Below are 21,862 nucleotides of genomic sequence, written 5' to 3' on the forward strand. Positions count from 1 at the left end.
GTTAAATGTAAAAGGTAAAGGTACCCCTGCCCGTATGGGCCAGTCGTGTCCGACTCTAGGGTTGTGCGCCCATCTCACTTAAGAGGCCGGGGGCCAGCGCTGTCCAGAGACACTTCCGGGTCACGTGGCCAGTGTGACAAAGCTGCTCTGGCGAGCCAGCACCAGCGCAGCACACGGAAACGCCGTTTACCTTCCCGCTATAAAGCGGTACCTATTTATCTACTTGCACTTAGGGGTGCTTTCGAACTGCTAGGTGGGCAGGAGCTGGGACCGAAAGAGGGGAGCTCACCCCGCCGCGGGGATTCGAACCGCCAGCCATACGATCGGCAAGTCCTAGGCACTGAGGTTTTACCCACAGCGCCACCAATAGCGAGTTAGTGGTGGACTTATTCTGCTTTCTTAGTTGTTCTGCGGTTATTCCCTGATTCAACCACATAATAGCTTTCCAATAGGGGCAGATGGGGCTCAACAACCTGAGAAGGTAGCCCATCTGGGAGAAGGAAAACTCAGAACCTAACCTTCTGCTGTCTTGTGGGATATCTTTGGGAGTAGAATAGGCTAAGGAGTAAAACCTACACAAATCCAGAGTGGAGTTCCTAAAATGGTTGGATGACGCTTTGTATGCCTCCTTCCAGCAACTCTTGCAACCAAGCTGGTGCCAAACGTATTGCTCTGCTTTCCTTTGGACCACATCTGCGAGGCTGAGAGACGGGTCTTGTTGTCTGGGCAGCCCTGGACCTCCAATCACACTGCCCAGACTTGTGCCCCAGGGAGGTCGCTTTGGTGCTGCTTTGTTGTTGTTTAGTTGTTTAGTCGTGTCCGACTCTTTGTGACCCCATGGACCAGAGCACACCAGGCACCCCTGTCCTCCACCACAGCTTGGTCAAACTCATGCTGGTAGCTTCGAGAACACTGTCCAACCATCTCGTCCTCTGTCATCCCCTTCTCCAAAGTACTGGAGTCTCAGCTTCAGGATCTGTCCTTCCAGTGAGCACTCAGGGCTGATTTCCTTAAGAATGGAGAGGTTTGATCTTCTTGCAGTCCATGGGACTCTCATGAGTCTCCTCCAGCACCATAATTCAAAAGCATCAATTCTTTATGGTCCAGCACTCACTTCCATACATCACTACTGGGAATACCATAGCTTTTACTGTACGGACCTTTGTTGGCAAGGTGATGTTTCTGCTTTTTAAGATGCTTTCTAGGATTGTCATTGCTTTTCTCCCAAGAAGCAGGCGTCTTTTAATTTCGTGACTGCTGTCATCATCTGCAGTGATAATGGAGCCCAAGAAAGTAAAATCTCTCACTGCCTCCATTTCTTCCCCTTCTATTTACCAGGAGGTGATGGGCCCAGTGGTCATGCTCTTAGTATTTTTGATGTTGAGCATCAGAACATATTTTGCCCTCTCTTCTTTCGCCCTCATTAAAAGGTTCTTTAATTCCTCCTCACTTTCTGCCATCAAAGTTGTGCTGCTAACACAATGGTTTGACTTGACTCCTAGGTGGGAAGGGGACAGAGCTGTGAGTGTCATGTGGTCTGCCCTATTTTTCAGGGACAGTTCCGGATTTATAGAAGCTGTCCTGGTTTCTGATTTGATCCCAGAATGTCCCTATTTTCCTTAAAGGTAAAGGTAAAGGTACCCCTACCCGTACGGGCCAGTCGTGTCCAACTCTAGGGTTGCGTGCTCATCTCGCTCAAGAGGCCGGGAGCCGGCGCCGTCCGAAGACACTTCCGGGTCACGTGGCCAGCATGACGAAGCTGCAGCTGGCGAGCCAGCACCAGCGCAGCACACGGAAACGCCATTTAGCTTCCCGCTATAAAGCGGTACCTATTTATCTACTTGCACTCAAGGGTGCTTTCGAACTGCTAGGTGGGCAGGAGCTGGGACCGAATGACGGGAGCTCACCCCGCCGCGGGGATTCGAACCGCCGACCATGCGATCAGCAAGTCCTAGGCACTGAGGTTTTACCCATAGCGCCACCCGCGTCCCTGCCTATTTTCCTTAGGACATCCCTATTTTTATTGGAGAAATGTTGGAGGATATGGCATTATGCAACCCCCTAGCCAAGGAGATAAGTAACTATCCAACCTTTAGAAGACATCTGAAGGCAGCCCAATATAGGGAATTTTTTAAAAAAATGTTTAATGCTTTATTATGTTTTTATATGTGTTGGAAGCCACCCAGAGAGGCTGGGGCAACCTAGTCAGATGGGCGGGGTATAAATAATAACACCACCATCATCATTGTGGAATAGGATGTCCCTATTTTCATCAGAGAAATGTTGAAGGGTATGCATTTGCCTTCCAGGCCTGAGGTCCGCCAGCCCTGATGGAAGAAATCACAAATCAAAGGGGGGGGGGATAAACAGTAAGATAAAAACATTCTCTTTGCCTCTTTATATACATTTCATTCAACCACTGTGATCAGAAACAGTTTTGCCTCCATTGTTTTAGTTTTGGTTTGTGTTTTACACACAGAGTAAAATCCTCTTTTGTAAGATTCTGGCTGTTGTCTACCTTGAAATGTTAGAGACTTCAGAATACAGACCAGAATGGAAAAATCCAGGCAGCAATATTTTTATTGACTTTGGTTTATTTGTCAGACAAGCAAAGCAAAGTGGGTACATTCAGGAAAAATGAGAGAATGCCCCCGAACACCAGGGGCAGACAACTTTTATACCTTTTGGCAAAAGCACAGTTCAGCCCTTGACCCAGCCCTCAAACATTCCCCTTTATGCATATTAATTGAAACTCAACCAATTAAAGAATTGATGGTGGCCCTTCGGTTCCAGGCTGCATTATCCGCAAGGTGGTGCTGTAAGCTTATAAACCTCTTGACCTACATACCCTTCCTAGTAAAGCCGCATTGACCATCTGTTAGACTTGTGGCGAGCTACCTTCTCCTGTTGCTCATTTGTGGTGGGCTACATCTTTCCTGTTGTTCGCTCTATTCTCGGTCTGTTTACTGGAATTGGGTCAGCAGCTAGAGCAGGTGTGAAGTGCTCAGACCACATTTGCTGCATTTGCAAAGAATGCTTTTGCAAACAGAAGAGAGATAGCTTTTAGCCTTTTAGTTTGCTTTCTAAGATGGCTTTCAGCTTATAAAATGGCTCCAGCCTGGCTCTCCAAAGTGGACCCAGGTGGACCCCTGGTCCTCACTCCTTCATTCCCCCCTTTCCATCACGAAAATGCTGACCGGTTACGGTTCCTCATTTTCGATTGATGGACCTATAGGTACCACATTATAGAGAGCCAGATGGGAAAAGTTGGCATGGGAGGCCAGGGGACTCGCTTTGGCCAATACACAGGTAGGTTCTCCAATTCTCCAACCAGATACGATATTGTTCATGCCAGCAAGAATACAGGACCATCCAAAGAAATAGGGCATTACGTACCACTCCTACCCACCAATACTCGGGGCCATTCCTAATGTTCTTTTACCGCTGAAGGGCCCACTGATATTCGTATTCAATTATTCGCTGGACCTCAGGGGTGACTCTCCACCTTATTTCGGAAGCTCCTACCACTTGGATCAACTTCCCAACTATTCCCGGTGGGTGGAGACCCCTGTGGTCTCCTGGGAGAGTACTATATCCAAAAGGGGCTTCTTCTTCCACGTAAATGATGTTGCACCCACAAGAATATATCCACCCCTGCAACGGCCTGACACACGGGGTGACTATATCAAGGGGTTCTGGTCCCAATACCAAAAGTCCTAGTGGTGCCTCTAAATTTGCTGGAGAGCAAGTCTCTACGCTGGGGATGCTGCCCTCGGGCACCCCTCCCATCCAATTCTTCTGGAACTAGGTGCCCTGTCTGTCTACTGGGTGGCAACTCTTATGTAGCCACAAGAATACCCTGCCACATTCAAGGGTATTAGGTGTGGAGTTACCAGGCCCAGTAGTTCAGGCAGTATTCTGGGATTTTGGGAGACTCGAGCCACCACAATAATCAGAGGTGGTGCTGCAGAATTTATAGACACCTGTTCAGCAATTTTAATGTGCACCTGATTCAGACACCCTCCCATGCAACACCTGGAGTAAGATTTTGGCCTGGTTTGTCAAATGGGGTTGATATATCGCTTTACCATGTAACCAGCGGGCTATTCTCCCACAACCACAAGAGCAGTCTAGAACTCGATAGATTTCGACCGATCCTGCAGCTCTCCGGAGGAGCCACATCCAAGTGCGCTGGGCAATGCAGTGAATAAAGAGCCACAGTGGGAGAGTGGGATGCTGTACTGCGGCCGCCCTATTGAACCCTCGTTCCCAAGAGCCAACGCGTATGCCGTCCCTTACCACCGGCAAGACGAACCAGTCATAGCAGAGGTCAGCAGGCCAATAGGGTTGGTATGGCTCGGTAGGGTCAGGGCAATAAGACATAGAGCAAATCAATACAGAAAATAAGAGAGAAAATATAAAGTCTTTGTGACTGTCCTTGTGATGAGTAGTCGCAGGATCTCGTTGCCCGTGGCTCAACGCATTCCCGGTAGCGTCAAACACAAGGTGATGATCAGCTTCAGAGGGTCAGCAGGATTTCAGACGCGTGTGATGTACCCAGGGGATCACCTCGGCTACTTTCACTGCAGTTGGGGATGAGGGGGTCGCCAGACGCTGTCACCCAGAGGAACTGGTGAACCGGCTCAGTGAGACTGCCGCGGGACTGCACGATGTACGCTCGAGGGAATACCTGGAAAGGAAGCAAACACACCCACGACAAACAAAGGGATTGCACTTGTCCTTGGGTGATGTGATTTTTTCATCTGCCCCAAACTGGCGGGGATGTCTCGGACGAAAGGAGGTGGCCTGCCATACAAAAGCTCAAAGGGTGATCTCAGTCTCTTGGTTGGTGCACAGGACACAGTTTTGGGATATAGCAGCAGTTAGTTATGTGCTTTAGCAGCTGGGCTTCCCAAATGGGTGGATTCGTGGTAATTCTTCACAATCACGCTGGCCAGATGCTGGGGCACCAAAAACACGGCTGTCTGGTAGATGAAACCATCCCTCCTGGAGTGTTGCTCCTTCTTGGCTTGCCCTCTGCTGTTCATCAAGGGTGTAACGCTGTTCCACATCGTCTGGAGTGAGTTCTGGGATTATTCTTTTGGCATAGCAGGCATTTTCTGGAAATCTGGGCTGCCAGTTGATAAAGGTTGGCTATATAGACATACTTCTCCAGCTGCTTGGTTGTGGCATCTGGCCTCATGTGGGTGGACTCATAGTATCTGGTTTGTTAGCAGTGCTTAAGATCCCTTCTGGGACCACTGCTCCAATAACTGAGGCTGGGGCTGGTTACCGGGATGCTTCCTTGGCCACTCTGTCTGCCAATCGATTTCCCTTGGCCACTTCTCCTGGTCCAGTCTTGTGTCCATAATCTCAATGCAATCGTGCGTCTGCTCCTCACCTTCTCCTACCGGCAACAGGGTAGCTGGGTTGAGGGCGGTGGTGACCATGTCCCGACCTCTGCTATGGCCTTTGCAGTGCATCACATCAATCTCTTTGGGGGCCCATACAGCTTCTAGTAACGTCTCAACTTCTGGACCGTATTTCAGAGCTTTCCCGGCTCTTTCCATAGGGCGCCATGCGCATGCAGGGTTAAGAAGGCATATTTAGAATCAGTATAGATGTTAGCCTTGCATCCAGCTGCCAATTGCATGGCAATGCCTTTCGCTGTTGGACTTCACCTCAAAGGACAAATAACTCTTGGAGACTTTGGCCTCCTCAGAACTCTTGGAATGGCTTGCCTGGCCTGCACCCCCACTTTTGGGTGCTCTATTGCCTGAGGAACAGCTTGCCACTGCCTTTTCAGCCTTTCTCCAACACACAGTCCATCACACAGATGCATTGAACCATAGAAACAACTTCCCAAAACAGCCTCAGCCCCCTCTGGGCTTGGTACTCTTTCTGGGCATCCTCTAGGTCCCTCTGGGCTTTCTGGGCGTCGCACAGACCCTTCTGGGCTTCCAGGTCCCTCTGGTCTGGCTTCTACTGCAGCCTGACATGCCGTCTTCACTGCTTGCCACACAACCCAGGGCTGCTCAAGAGCATCAACCACGTCTGCTTCACAAGCCTCCACTGCGCCTGTAAACTTCTTAATGGGCTGGGCAACGCCTGTTTCAGCCTGTGTACTTTCCCATAGCTGCTTTTCTGCCAGTCAGTAATACATGCATTTTAACCAGACTTCCCAATTGGCTCCATGCAGCCTTTTACAGGGGTAATTCTTATGGCCTTGCTGTTGCTGAGCAGGCATCTTCCTCCCCTTGGCTGCGGGTCTCTGAATGGCTACGGCGGACCCCTCAGGTCCCTGGGCTGTGAGCCATTGCCGTGCCTAACACTGCTGCCTTTTCTTTCCTCCACTGCTTTTTTCTCCCTCTTCTCAGTCTCTCCTCTTTGTTTAAACACCTTCTGGGCGATGGCCATGAGCTGAGATCTGGACATGTCCTGGAACCCAGGCTGTTTTGGATTTTGGTTCTAATGTCCTTTGCACATTGTCCTATGATAGGTACTTAGAGCATTGCGATTGTCCACATTATTTGGGTCCCACTGTGGGTTGGTTAAGGGATATCGTTGAGGCCACTCTGCCTCCTGAACCTGCTGTTCTTTTAGGTGTTCTAAAGCCTGTATATTCTCCTCCTTTCCTCTGAAGTAAAGAGAGTGTTCAGCAATTGCTGACAGTCTGTCCAGGTAGGCTCATGTGCTGCAAATATAGAGGATAGCAAGTCCACAATTGCCTGGGGCTTCTCAGCAAACGCAGGGGTGTGGGTCTTCCAATTCATCAAATCAGTGGTGGTGAGGGGGACATATTGAAGGGTGAATGTCCTAGGCTGCGGTGGCGGGGCAGGTGGGGCAGAGACATTGTGAGCACCGTCTTGCCCTGCCGGAGGTGCAGGGGGTGGAGGTGGTGGATTGTCAAAAACCACGCGAAGGGGGGTCAGGACTGCTGTCCCTGCCTCTACACTGGACGTGGGCTGATTGGATCTGTACTGTTTTAGGTACTTTCAAAAGGCTTTTTCTCGACCCCTGTGATAAGCGTCTGCAGCATCTCGATACATAGTGGTCGAACTTCTGTATTTGCTCATCTTTTTCCTCAATTCTGTAAGACTGGGGTATAATTCATCCAGGACCTGGTCACTGGGCTCTGCCTTGTGTACTTCTGGGCTGGCTGGCAGCCCCCCCTTTCCTGCTTTGGCTCCTGGGGCCGCATATCGGGGCAGCGGTGGAGCTTTGAGGATATGGGGCTGTCCCTGTCCTCCCAAGGGGCCACCACGGCACTTTTGCCTCGGATCCCTGGTAAATGGGCTTCTTGAGGCGTTTTCCTGCCTGTGCTCCTTTAATTTCATTGATCAATCTTATATTTCTTCAGCCAGGGGGGTGGGGGGGTTCTCTATTATCACGTAAACCTCTAGAACTTCATCCATGTTCACAAACTCATCCAAGTTAAATGGAGAAAGTTCTTCCTCTTTTTTTATGCAGGTTTTTTTTTGTTTTGTTTTGTTTTGTTTTTTTTTAAACTTCTAGTAGCTCTGCCAGCAGACACCTGACCTTGGCTGCTCACACCCTGTGGTCAGCTTCAGGTGTCCGGATTATTTCTTCATCTGTTCCCTCATCCCTTTTCTGTGGCAACTAACTTGTCAACTGTGGTGGCCACAAAGATGCAGGTCTTCTCTTGAGGCTCCTCTGCCTAAGCCTCAAACCAGGGGTCTGTTACAGTGTTCTCTGAGACACACCTGAGCTCTGAGCCATCCAGCTGGTGCCTGATTAAGGACACCAATTAAATTGTCCTCCCTGTCTCAACTGTAACTGCTATAGGTCTGAAAGCATTTCGTATTTCCTAGCCATAGACCACCTCTCACTGGTCATCAGAGAAACTAGGGGGCTGCTGGTGGTTTCCCTGATGTGTTCCAAACTGCCGCTGGTCACAGAGGTACCCAGCTCTTCCCTAACTAAGTTCTGGGATTTAGGTTGACCTCCCTGGTCAAGGTGTAGTTACTATAGGGATCAAAACTATTGGAGGTCTGCAAGGCTCATGTGTTTCCGAGTTCAGTAATGGGCTTTGGAGAAACTAGGAGGCTTGCCTTACTACCAAAGCCACAGCTCAGCAGAGAATTCTCCAGGTCTGCCTGGCTGAACTCTTGCCTTCATTGAGGTCCAGAGATCTGAAACCTTTGTATAGACTCTAGTGCAATATACCAACTTGAATAACCTAAGGGATCTCTCGAGCGATCCCCTCCATCGCTCCCAAAGCTGAATCTGAGTCTGAAACTCTTCTCTAATTAGATACTCAGCCTCAAAAGAGATACTCCTTGTTGCCCTGTCCCAGCTAGGGCCTCTATGTTTCTGAAAGATTTGATGCCTGATGACTGAGGAACAGGCATCAGAAAAATTTGGGGGTGGTTATTCCTTTGAGGCCTCCTCTCTCTGATTGCAAGCAGTTTGGGCCAAATCAAAAGCATTCAAAAGGACTACATTGGCTTGCTTCAGACCCCATTTTTTCAGATACTCCGCTGAATCCTTTCTTGAAATTGTTCAGCATGCACTGTAGGGGAGTTATTGGACCTTTCGAGCCACCCCCTCCCATATTTAATATGGTCCTTGTGCAGCGTCCCCAAACACCAAACACACACACATGTAGTTCCCAATTTTCCTTGCCCAGTCGAGCTCGCGCTGCTGGGAAACAAAGTACTTATTGGTTCTACCCCAGGGGAATACCCTGGGGTTGCACACACACACGCACCAAGTGCCTCTTTCACTGGACGCTGTACCACACACTAGCCTCCCGGTTCCCCCCCTTTTTCCTTTCTGCCTTCCTTATACCTTTAAATCCTTAAGCGTGGGTGGTTTTCAGGGGCCAACTCTACCCTTACTGCCACCAAGCACGCTGGACAGGTGATCAGTCTGTCCCTTCTCCTTAAAAAAGGAGGCTTCCTATGTCCTCAGGGCCCTTTGCCCATGTACTCACCCCAGCCGGCTGGTCTCTGCCCTGTTCTCCCAACCTCAGTCCTTCAATCCGTTGTCTCCTCTCACAGGATCCAGCAGAAGGGTCAAATTGGCTTCGCCCTCCTCCGAAGAAAAACCTCGGTGGCGCCAGGAGTAAGCGGCCTATTGGCTCTTCCCCTGCGCCCTGCCTAGAAAAGGACAAGGGAGCTGCCTTCTGGTCTTTTTGAGGACTTAAGGTCCTTGATCCGAGTCACCTGTGGCACCAGAAATGTTAGAGACTTCAGAATACAGACCAGAATGGAAAAATCCAGGCAGCAATATTTTTATTGACTTTGGTTTATTTGTCAGACAAGCAAAGCAAAGTGGGTACATTCAGGAAAAATGAGAGAATGCCCCCGAACACCAGGGGCAGACAACTTTTATACCTTTTGGCAAAAGCACAGTTCAGCCCTTGACCCAGCCCTCAAACATTCCCCTTTATGCATATTAATTGAAACTCAACCAATTAAAGAATTGATGGTGGCCCTTCGGTTCCAGGCTGCATTATCCGCAAGGTGGTGCTGTAAGCTTATAAACCTCTTGACCTACATACCCTTCCTAGTAAAGCCGCATTGACCATCTGTTAGACTTGTGGCGAGCTACCTTCTCCTGTTGCTCATTTGTGGTGGGCTACATCTTTCCTGTTGTTCGCTCTATTCTCGGTCTGTTTACTGGAATTGGGTCAGCAGCTAGAGCAGGTGTGAAGTGCTCAGACCACATTTGCTGCATTTGCAAAGAATGCTTTTGCAAACAGAAGAGAGATAGCTTTTAGCCTTTTAGTTTGCTTTCTAAGATGGCTTTCAGCTTATAAAATGGCTCCAGCCTGGCTCTCCAAAGTGGACCCAGGTGGACCCCTGGTCCTCACTCCTTCAGTACCTACAGCACCGCTTCCAGGTACTTCACTTTGCAGGAACAGCCAAATTAGAATTGGAGGAATCCCAGTTTGTGGCTCTTTACTTCCATTTTCAAAAACAAGGCACCATTTCCCCGTATCAGCTTCTTTGTTCGCTTTCTCGTCTCTAGCTGGCTTCCTGTTTCTTTCTTTCTGCCTTGCCACTACCCCTCAAACACTCTCAGATGCATGAAATGCGAATATGTTGAACAAAACTACCATTATCTCTCCATTGGCAGTTTCCTGTTCTTGTCTTCTGGTCCTCATTGCCTTTGTGCTCTTTTCCTTCTCTTATAGCGTAGAGCTGCCATATGTCTGGATTTTCCCAGACATTACTGGGATTTCAAAGGCGGAATTGACATCCGGGGGAGAATTTCTGAAAGGCGGCGCTTTGTCCTGGATCTTGGGCAAGTCAATCTAAAACATACAGTTTTGGGGAGTTTTGTTTTTTAATAGGCACACCTTCTAAAGCGTTTCTCTTTGAAGGATGCTCTACTAGCAAAGTTGAAAGTGGCATCTGCAGGGTCAGAGACAACCCTGAAACAGCAGGCAAGTGGCTCTGATACCATGCAGAGTCCATGTGCTGAACCACAGTAAAGAATGGAAAGATCCATTGTGCTATGACTTGGAGGTAGGTACATGTGGGGTGGCTGAGGCCAGACTGAGCTTGGTGGGGCAGTGCCCCACTTGCCCTAATGAACTGCCACTGTCTGTAGGTATGCTAGGATAACATATTGCCACACTGAGGGCCAGGATGTTTTTATTGTGACAAAAGCCTGCAGCACCAGATTCAGTTTGGGACAGGCCCACCCTAAGACCATATTTGACTAGTACAGATCAACCCAAGGCAGAGAGCAGCCTGCATTGGTGTGAGGATGACCGAGTAACTTGGTCCGCGTTTTCCCAGCTTTTCATTCTAAGAAATTCTGTGTAGACATCTACAGGGTGGAACTGAAAAAGCGCAAAGGAATATCCTGCAGTAAATATAGTTACCTTTGCTTTTTAAAAAAATTACTTTAGAATAATACATGCCTGTAACTGGAAATACTAAGTTAGCTCCTTAATTTCCTTTGATCACCACTTTGAACTTCATACTGTAAGCTTTTGAAATACCATTACAGAAGATAATAATAAAATAAAATTGTGTCGTGTGGTTAAAATTGTGTGTTCTACTGCATTCATGAGCTTATCCAATGTGTGATATTGTATGCTTCAGTGTGTTACTGGAAGCATGTCTAAGCACCGAAAGCAAACATATTTTTTTTACGGCAGGCCTCTTTGGATCTTGATTTTCAAGAGCAGAATAAATATCCCCTCCCCGGCCTCCGCAATTCCATGTTCAGGTGCAGATCTCATCAACCTCACTTTCTTGTTTGAAATCAATATATCTGATAGGACAAAGAAACATGTAAGGCAGCTGAAATAAAATTAAAAGCAGGTATCAGCATGCAGTTTATTACAGAGACTCAGACCAGTAAGATGGTAAATATGACTCCTGCTATATTGAATTTTGCTTTCTCTGCTCCATTATGAGAGAAAGCACAGATATAATGCAAATTATATAGAATCTTCTGCTGAATAATGACTGTAGCATTCTACTATATCACCTGAGAATTGGTTGCCCTATTCCCTTTCTTTCTAAACAAAACACTCCCATAGTGTTACATTTCAATTCAAGAAGTAAATGATATCAATGATTTAAGCACCTTCACTTGTAGTAATTTCCATTGGAGCCAGATCCTTGTCTTTTGTGTGTGTGTCATTGAATTAGAGTAAAACTGTTTGCTGAATATGATTAGGGTGCAATCTACACACATATAACAACACTGTGAAAATGCTTTTTAAGAAGAGTTTTGAAAAATACACTGAATTTGGCATAGCTCACTTTCGCCATCTAGTGTCAGATTTGTATATTGCACTTTACAACAAATAAAACAAAATGTTTTATTTGCAGTCGTATAGCTGAGTCCTAGGTCTTTTTAAGACCCAGTGAGGGCCTGATTTCATACTTACAAGCCATAATTTATGCCTTTATCATCTCAAGGGTTGACTGCCACAATGTGCTCTACGTAGGACTGAAGAGAGCAAAAAGGGAGAGGGCAAGGAAGGGGAAAGGCCACCAGCAATGCAGTGCAGCTCCTCCCCCCCCCCCTTCTGCAGCCAGGAGTAGTGAGGCAGGGAGCAGCTTATATTCGGGTATTTTTTCTTCCCCTTCCCCTTCAATTTTAAAGGTGCGGCTTATATTTGGGTGTGGCTTATATTTGGGCCAATACGGTATAAGGCAATTTGGAATATTACTTTCAGTAATAGAAGCATATTTTTATGCACACTTTACCCTAATATACTAGGCTGGAGAATAACAGAACAGACCACTGGAACAGAAAAAAGATGCACTCCTTGTGCCAGTACAACAGAAGATTGTCTGCACACATCAGCTCCCCACATGGTCACAATGAGAGAGCAAGTATTGGCAGCCATGACATGCATTACAGTGTGAACCAATTTATGTACTCTGCATGCACACACAAACCAACAGCAGTCTCAGTGTCTGCCTGGTCCCAGGAGGTGGTCTACCTGGGCCACATGGCTTTATTGAAAAATAACATCTCTTCCGCAGTGTTGTCTTCGGTGCCAGACTTGTGGAAACTGAGTGTGCAGAAATGGCCTTATGAATTTCAAAGGGTATTTTATGGGAGCAGTTTCTGTGGAATGCACTGCATGTCAGTATAAACTAAATACTTTGAGGGAGCCATGCTAATGGGGTATTTTATCACCTTTGATCTTGATCAGGTATCACAATTACTTCAAAACCAGAAAGGCAAGCAATTGGGGAAAAAACAGTGGATGTAAATATAAAAACTTCCTTTGAAAAAAGACTTCAGAATATTTTTGCTTCTATTAAAATTTTCAAACCAATTTTATGAAAGGGAAATTAGACTTTAAAAGAAACATAAAACTGCCATGAATAAATTATGCAAAACAAAAATGACAAATCAGGTAAGCTAATGGAGGGAAAACCTATCTTTTTACTGGGGGGGATGTGCCTTAGAGATTCTGTGCTACTAAAATAACTTCTGCCTGATGAAACTCTTCTACTGAAAGTGTGAAAATATCAACAATAAATAAGTATGGTATATGATGCTGATTTACTGTGAGCAACTTATGAGCAAGGCAAAAATAATTCAAAATGATTCTTTGAAGTGTTGGGCATCTTTGCACACAATTCACCAGAAATTTTTCTATTCAGACTCCAGCTGGGAGAATAAACTTCCTGGTGGATTGTGCCCTTAGTCTGTGGCTAAAAATCGAAATTAAAGTCTCTTAAAATCAAAAGAACAGTGGAAATATATTGTAAAAAGAACTGAAGCTATTCCCCAAAGTATGCAGGACAGATTATTGATGAGCGGCATATGAAAAATGAAGGGAATATTAGACAAGGAGACAATGTTATAAGAAGAAACTTTGAATTTATCTTTTGAAAATTAATCACTTTTAAGAGTGAAATAAAAACATTAATAACTACTAATCCTCTCCTTGGGCAAGATTTAATTTAAGAGGAAAGAGAAAGTAACTCGGATAATAACTTTTCCCCCCTCCAAGATGTTATCAGAAATAATAATAAAAAGAAACTAATTCAAACTCTTGTAGAATATGAAGACTGTAGTCCTTTCATTTTATCTTGGGCCCAGACAGACATTGATGGTTGTTACAAAATTCAGAGTACACAAATAATCAGAACAGTGGGTCACTAGGCTGCTCAAATGTATTTTGAATTGGTCAATAGTTTCCGCAATGGTGGGACAAAACCTGATATGTTGCAAGCCATTTTATAAGCCACTCCTGGGACCAGGGCCAATGGTTTCCACAAAAGAAGGAAAGGAAAACAATCCACATGCTACAATTCCTACCTAGGACAATTGGGGAGAAAAAACATGCATTTAAGTCTAACTTGCAATTTAAGGTAAATTTATATATATTGACAGACCCAAGGGAAAATGCCTATCTTGTTTCCTTGGCTATATCATTTGCCTTGGCACTTTGGTATGTACAGTGGACTTTTTACGACCTTGAAAATTCTGGTGTTTTTTTTCCAAAAGGGTTGTTTATAGACCTTATGGCCATATAAACATGTCTGAACATGAAATAGCAATACATTTGTAAGTGTCAGGGAATGGCCATCACATATTTATTAACACACTCTTAGCAGTGACATAATGTAAGACTTCAGCCACTTTTCTTTGGTCCACTTATAAAACTACCACAGAATAATTTCTGTAGTTTCCTGTAATGCTGCATTGTACCAATTTTATAAATAAACAATGGTGATATAAGGAGATGTTTCTATCTAATGGCTGGGGTTAGAGAGCCTCATATGTGCACCCAAAAGAGTTATGTTTATAGCAGATTCGCCCCTCAATACCAACTTTTTGCTGTCACAGAATGCTGCTCAAGGCAGCCCTCAAACTTGGGAATGCATGGAAATGCTACCAGAAGGAGGAGCGGAAAAAACCTCCAGGTGCACCCATAAGATCTGTCTACATCTAAGTTTGTTTTCTCCTGCTCCAAAGGGTAGGACCCAAACCAATGGGCTGAAGTTACAAGCAAGGGGATTTCAACTCAACATCAGGATGAACTTTCTGACGGTAAGAGCTGTTTGATAGTGGAATGGACTCCCTTGAAAGGTGGTGGGGTCTCATTCATTGGAGGTTTTAAAGCAGATGTTGGATGGCTATCTGCCATGGATACTTGAGTTGATATTCCTGCATTGCATGGGGTTGTACTAGATAGATGAGCATCAGGAACTCTTCCAACTCAACAATCCTGTGATTCTATATTTAGCCTTGTCAGTTTACTGAACCCAGTTCTACGTGGTGAAATTTCTTTTGGAAACCTGGACCCAATTTCTGCAGAGCTCTCGGAAGGCAAAAACATTTGGTTGAATCCAAAGGCTCTGTTCTACACATAGAAGGAGAGCTTTGCTCACTGAAAGATCCCTTTTGCTCTTAGAAGACTTTTTCTGTGAACTGAAATGCCTTCTATCCACTGAACGGACAGATTCTGATTATAGTACTTAAAAGAAAACAGAGGTTGCAAACTAACTTTATTCCATTTTATTTTAAAAACGCATTGTTTCACATAATGTATAGTCATTATAAAATCAGTTTAATGCGAATAACTGCCCAATAAAAAAAATCCTACCAAGAAGATATTTTTTCCAGGGATAACACAGGCATTGTTCACAAATGTATTTACCTAGGAAATGCATATTATACAGATAATCTTATTTCCAAGAATAAGACTGGGTATAATTTGAAACAAAACAAATAGCTTGGCTCAAAAACAATCCCCTTTAATAAAAGGCTTGCAAAGGGCTTTATCTTCTACAATATTATGAACAGAAACCTCATGTAAACAAAGTTATTTAAATAACTATTAAAGATGCATTGTACATTAAATACTGCAAGCAAACCGTATAGTATTCTGGTCATTACTGTATGTAGCAAAACTGACTATTAATGAACTGCTATACATCAAAAGTAGAAAATCCAGACTGGGTATTTGAAGATCTCATCCTCAAAATGAGTGCTTATGCTTCATCACCAGCAATGTATGTTTGTTTCCTGGTGTTAGAAAATGCCATCAAATATCCCAAGGTAAAGCTTAATTTCGTCATCATCAGAAAGCTGTTGCCTAGTAAAAAGAAAGCACCCAAGAAACATTTCGGTTTACTATACCAAACATTGTAAGATCAGATTATTTTATCTGCAGCACGATATATAGTGCTATTAAACCAAACTCTTGTGTTAGAATACAATTATTTGCATAGAAAGCTCAAGAAAGTTACTTGCAATCTTATGACCTTTCTGAAATATCTACAGTGGTGCCCCGCAAGACGAATGCCTCGCAAGACGAAAAACTCCCTAGACGAAAGAGTTTTCCGTCTTTTGAGGTGCTTCGCAAGACGAATTTCCCTATGGGCTTGCTTCGCAAGACGAAACGTCTTGCGAGTTCTTGCGAGTTTTTTCCCTCCCCCCCCCCTTTTTCTAAGCCGCTAAGCCACTAATAGCCGCTAATCCGCTAATAGCCGTGCTTCGCAAGACGAAAAAACCGCAAGACGAAGAGACTCGCGGAATGGATTAATTTCGTCTTGCGAGGCACCACTGTATCTAGATACAATTATGCAGACTGCAGACCAAGCTCGGACAGTACCTTCACAAATAATTTTCATTACCTGCGGTCAGCCTCTTCTGTCATTTTCTTCTTACTGATAAGAAAGTCCTCCTTTCCGGTAACTTGGCAAGAACCTGAGGTTGTAGTCAACCATACAGGTTTCGGTTTTTGTGGGAGATTATATTCTTCTCGAAAGCCAAACTGTAATGCAAAAATCACAAGAAGAAATGTGGATTTCAAAGCAAGTGGCCCTATCATTCCAAAAGGGTAATTTACACAAGGAATATCACCTACATTTTATTGTCCTATTGTGGGTATTATTCAGAATGCCAGGTTAAATAATTTACAAGCACAGTTTTTAAGACTATATAAGATTAGGTTTAAGACACAATGTGTTTGTGCTAGCAAACAAGTGATTCCAAGCAACAAGCATTAGTCTGTTGGAAGCATGATATGCTGATACCGAATATTGCTCTGTACAAACATGGGTCAAAGCCAGGGTGGTCTGAGATGTTTTGCTACTCTAGAAAAAACATTTTGATCACACACACACAAAATATGCATGTCAACATACATACAATGAGCAGATAATTAGAAAGCAAGATGATCAGATATCTACTTTCACTTACAATATTTTTATTGCCATATTCAGCAAGTGGTTTCACACTTGATGGTGGAGTTAATGACGGAGAGGTGGATTTTGGCAGGCAGATATCAGGTTTCTCTTTAAATATGGAAAAACTAAAAAAGAACCCAAAGCAAAATTAAATGTTTGGAAATGAAACCAGAAAATGAGAGTTTATATAGTTTTAAAGTGTGGCAAGACACTGGTAAAATGAGTCATGCCTTCCTTTTAGGACACTTTTATTTTGAGCATAGGAAATATGCATATTCTGGGCAGATATAGAAAACATAGACATTCTTTTTATATTTACCCATATTTAGGACATTTCTTCAAAGAACTTATTTACAAAAGAGCCCCAGTTCACTGAGAAGATACAGTTTTCACGGACTACAGCAGCATGTGCTGGTCCTTAGCTCAGCCAAAATAGATAAATGTAAGACCACAGTTGAATGGGCAACCTACATGGTAGGTTCCATGTGTTGCCCTGTAAAAGTGCCTCTCATGTCTCTCTGGACACTTGCATGCTGAATCTTTCTCTAAAGCACAGAACTAACTGTACAGAAATGTTCCGCACCCACACACCCTTTCCATAGCAATTATCCTCTACAACAGGGGTGGCTAACCTGTGGCCAACCCCTTCAGGTGTTGCTAGAAGCCCAGCCACCATGGTCATTGGTCAAGGATGGTGGGAGCTGTAGCCCAGCAACATCTGGAAGGCCACAGGTTAGCCACCCCAGATACAGAATGGTGTCCGTGCTCTAGGAATGTTTGGTTCTGAAAGGTGCTTTCCTCACATATTCATACAGAGATGTGAATTTAAATTTGGGCTTAGATAACAAATCTCAGTGACCGCCAGTCCCCTTAAGTGACTGTGGGAACTGGCGCTCACTGGGCCTACTTGAGGTGTTTTAAATGCTCTCTCTCACATGCCAGGCTGCTGGCGAAGGGCTTGAACAGAAAGCCCTCCCAGATGGGAGCAATCAAGTTTCCTGAGCCAGGCCTTGTAAGATCAGTCCAGAACATCAGGTGGAGTTGGCAAAAGATTGGCCTGAGGAGTATCTTTGGTTAGGCAGCTGAACAGAAGGGCGCAAATAGAGACAGAAGCAGAGCATCCAAAACCAGGACCAGTCCTACCCAGCACATCATTGCTCTACTAAGGGCAAGCCTCTCACTGTTAAGTGTCCTCCAGTAGAGTCCATTTCAAATGAAGACATGCATGCGAATGAGAAGCCTTGAGCAGCTGGCACACCAATGCAGAACAGGATTCAGATTCCTCTCTGAATCGCTGATTTTAATTGCAGTCTAAGGATCAAGAGCCCAGAAACATGTCTTTGTCCTCAGGGAGATCAGCAAATTGTTCCCCTTTGGGCTGTGTTTGGAGTGAAGACTGCTGGTGTTCTCTTCATTGAAGACACTTAGGTTTAACAGCATAATATACTGCTATTTAAAAGCATTCCCATCATTGAACTCCGCACATTGCAGAGTCCATTTCCTTCTCTCCAGAATCAGGTGGATTTAAACAAGGCAGACCTCCCTGTTAGGGTCTGGGCTTTTCCAAATCTTAAAAGGCTTTACCCTGTTAGGACTTTTTACTAGGAGCAAGAAGGAGTAAAAAAATGTATTGAGCAGTCCTATGTATTTGAGAAAATAGAAGAAACATACTATACAGACACAGCTACATTACGTAAGAAACTATTGCACAGCATCACTTTGCAAAGTTTTCTGAATCAATAAAAATGTGTTTCTTCATTATTCAGGGTTTTCCATTTTAGTGTCCTTAATCCAAAATTCTTGTAACAGTTTGCAGGCAATGATAAATATATTAGGATTGGCTCTGCCACTGCACCTGGATGGCGCCAACTTGCCTCTCTTAGCCAGGTAAGCTGCTACTGGATTGTGTGTATGCACTATTGGCACCGGCTTACACATACCTTTTTAAAAGTGCACCAGGAGATTTGCTTTGTGCAGTTTGGTTCTGGGTGTTCTGGAAGCATGTATTTATAGATCCCAGATGAGAAGATTCTAAAACATAAAAACAACTCAAAACAACTTTCAAGTGGAAAGCAAACATAAGTGAAGCACGATCTTAAGCTTTTACTACTCCAAACAAAAGCAAATTAATCAGATATACAAAGCTGCTTCTTTAGTTATATTTTGCAAACAAAATGGGACCAATTTCCCGTGGATTTTTATCTAAAAATTCAAGAGATGAAAAGAGGAAGCATTACTAGCAACTGGCAAAGCAACCCCAAACTCCATATACTGGAGTCCGACCGCCACTCCACTGAAATAACACTCGTGGATATCTCAGTGAGCGATCGACCACTGATGCTTACTGCAGAGGCCAGCATCAAGTCCTGAAATGGACCTAATTCAGGAGGGGAGCTTGGATCCACTGGGTTCAGAGAAACCCTTGGGCCAGCCCTCCCCTTGCCATCAATCTAGAACTAGCTAAACTAAATTTCCTTCCTATTGGAACGAATAGATGAGTGTCAAAAACTGTGCAGGGAAGAAATGTAAGTCTGCCCCCCATCATCTCCTACCCTGGCTGGCATAAGCCAACAGAGCTTTGGAAGTAGCATCAATTTACCACTCCCCCATCCATTTATTATAGTGTCATACAGACTAAGTACTACAGCTTAAGTTCTGATATTCATCTTGAATATCATGAGCAAATTATGGTACCTTTCAAAAGCTACGTTCTGCACTTTTCTTTCTCCCCCCCCACAAAAGCCAGTTGGCACCCCTTTGTATCTTTTGTATAGTATGGGTGGGCTTGGATACTCCCCCCCCCCCCCCAGATGCCAATGATATGAATTCTACGCATGCAGTGATAACGGTTATTTTATACATAACTGTATGTTACATGCAGCTGCTTTACCTGAAGTCTTAGTTTTCTCCATATCAGTACAAAATGTGCTGGCATCCACAAGGCTACTGTCATCGTAATCACCCCAAATCTCATCTAACTCAAAGTTTACACTGAAAGGTTCTGAAAACAAAGAGCTGCTTTTATCTGCATCAGTCAAGTTATTATTTATTGAAGATTCTTTGAAATTTTCATGTGAAGGCATTGTCCAACAGCTCTTTTCATTCCAACTTGCAGGTTGCTTGCTTACAACGAAACCTATAATTGAGCATAATAAAAATACAGGTGAAAGAGTAAAATGATTTCTCACAAAGGGTTAAAAAAGCTAGAGAATTTGTTAAATTTATACAAGAAGGCATGTGTCAACACTATTTTAGGGAATAGGTACACAGCAATAGGAATGTTTTTTAGGTCTGAGCTGCTTAATCCAATACTCATTATAAAATATATTCTAACTACATTTGGATTACACAGGCTGCAAAAATTATTGCCAACTACTGATCCTAAAAATTCAAAACCATAAGGATGATCAAGAGACTGACTTTGAAATCAAGAGAGTTCTAGCATAATCAAATATATCATTTAGTCTCAGAATTCTACAAAAGCAAGAATGAGCTAGGAACCAATTGACAACCAGGACAAACATATCCCAATATTACCTAAATGTCACCCATCGAAAAGAAAAAGCTACAAGGAAATCTCAAGCTGTCAGAAAATGAAAAGCGAAACAAAACAGAGAAGTTTCAGCCAAAGGCAAGACATTTAAGTCACATTGATTGCAAATGAAATAATTTCTTCATTTGAAACCTCTGGTATTTTAAAACGCTTAACTTTCGTTGGATTGAATCCTAGAATCCATTTACAACTCACCAGCCTCTTTGGAACCATCAGATTCCAGTGGTAAACTTTCCTGGAGAACAGGATCATTCCTTTCTTCCAGCAGCGGGGACCCTGGATGTTGTACATACCTTTATAAAAGCAGGCAAAATCACAGGAAAGGTGTAAATTAAATCTTATTTATATAGAAAATATACATTGTGTTTGTTGATATTAAAATGAACAAGTAAACTGGGTGACAGACTATTTTTATGGCAGTACAGTACCTTGGCAATCTTGGAAGCAAAGATTTAGGAGTATAAGCAAATTGTTTAAGATCCACATTTTGAGATTTATTTGGCATCTGCATCTAAAATACAGGGAGAGATCATTACAATGGACATATATGATAGCATGGGTTTGGTTTATGTATGTACAAATAAACCTAGAAAATGAATACTTCTGACACCTTGTCAGGAATAGGAAAGTCATATATGAACAACATTATTTTTCCCCACTTTATGAGAGGTGTTTTTTATATGGTTGAGAAGGTGTGTAATTTTTTTAGGGGAGAAAACGAATTAAATGAACAAATTTAGTCAGCAGAAGCTTGGAACTATGCAAGCATGTCAACAAGCCCGGGCTGGCTGTAATCTATAGTTTGTTAACCATATTTCATTCCCTGTTATCAATTGTCCAAGTCATTCTCCTGCAAGGAAGGGAAGAGCAATTCCTCATTCCTATGTATAACTCTGCAAAGGAGGATGAATGAATGGCAGTCCTACAGTGGTAGAACTATTCAGCTTTGAAACCTGAAGAAAGGTGGTGGGAATCATCCTGAAGTTGCTAACATATGGTCGAAAAGTCTTCACTCTGTCCAAGTTTTAATTCTACTGAGTTCCAATAAAAGTATGTTAACACAGATATATTGTGTACCGTCTTTATTTGCAAATCAGGCAGCCAAACAATGTGTGACACTTGCATTCCAATCTTTAAGCTGTTCCATGATGAATAATTATTCCAGTCTTACAGCCTGATCCTAAATCAATTTTGCATGGAAATATATCCCAATGATTACAAATTATCTGAGAAAACTTACTTGAAAATAGGTCTTACTGCTATTTACAATAAAAGTTACTTTCAAAAATGTTTGCTGGGATAGTTCCCATTAACAAAGTTGTCTTTCATCTTTTCTGGGCACCTTCTTAATCAATGCATATAGCTTTTCCTCTCTGCCAATTTCAGAGCAAATGTTTGACAGTAGTAACCATATTACTAATAAAAATGTTAACTGGAAATAGACAGACATTCTGTTAACAAAGTGCAAGCAAAAGTATTTCCGCATCTGTGCACCTTTAATCGTTTGGCTGGGGGAATGGCAGATTCTGTGTTTCTGTTCCTCAAATCAGCGAGATATGAAGAAAACTTTGAATCTTTCCTCATCTCATATTTCTGTGAAACTCCAATTTTACCTTGAAAAAAGATAAGTCTACATGTTTTGTGTCTACTTTCTATT

The 21,862-nt window shown here is 43.7% G+C and overlaps 1 protein-coding gene across 6 annotated transcripts in view; it reads right to left on the bottom strand.

Moving 5' to 3' along the window:
* Positions 1-14,961: 14,961 nt before the first annotated feature.
* Positions 14,962-21,862, bottom strand: part of HFM1 (helicase for meiosis 1) — a 54,245-nt gene continuing 47,344 nt past the window's right edge. For all 6 annotated transcript variants that reach the window (XM_081865691.1, XM_081865690.1, XM_081865689.1 and 3 more), the window contains 8 exons: positions 21,700-21,818; positions 20,634-20,716; positions 20,401-20,498; positions 19,543-19,788; positions 18,593-18,683; positions 16,666-16,777; positions 16,098-16,237; positions 14,962-15,556 (listed from right to left, as the gene is read on the bottom strand). In XM_081865691.1, coding sequence (XP_081721817.1) covers positions 15,493-15,556; positions 16,098-16,237; positions 16,666-16,777; positions 18,593-18,683; positions 19,543-19,788; positions 20,401-20,498; positions 20,634-20,716; positions 21,700-21,818 — 953 coding nt within the window. In that variant the 3' untranslated portion in view covers positions 14,962-15,492. The remainder of the gene's footprint in view (positions 15,557-16,097; positions 16,238-16,665; positions 16,778-18,592; positions 18,684-19,542; positions 19,789-20,400; positions 20,499-20,633; positions 20,717-21,699; positions 21,819-21,862) is intronic.

Source organism: Podarcis erhardii, assembly GCF_964252035.2.
Source record: "Podarcis erhardii genome assembly, chromosome: 6".
In the NCBI taxonomy this organism is placed as follows: Eukaryota; Metazoa; Chordata; class Lepidosauria; order Squamata; family Lacertidae; genus Podarcis; species Podarcis erhardii.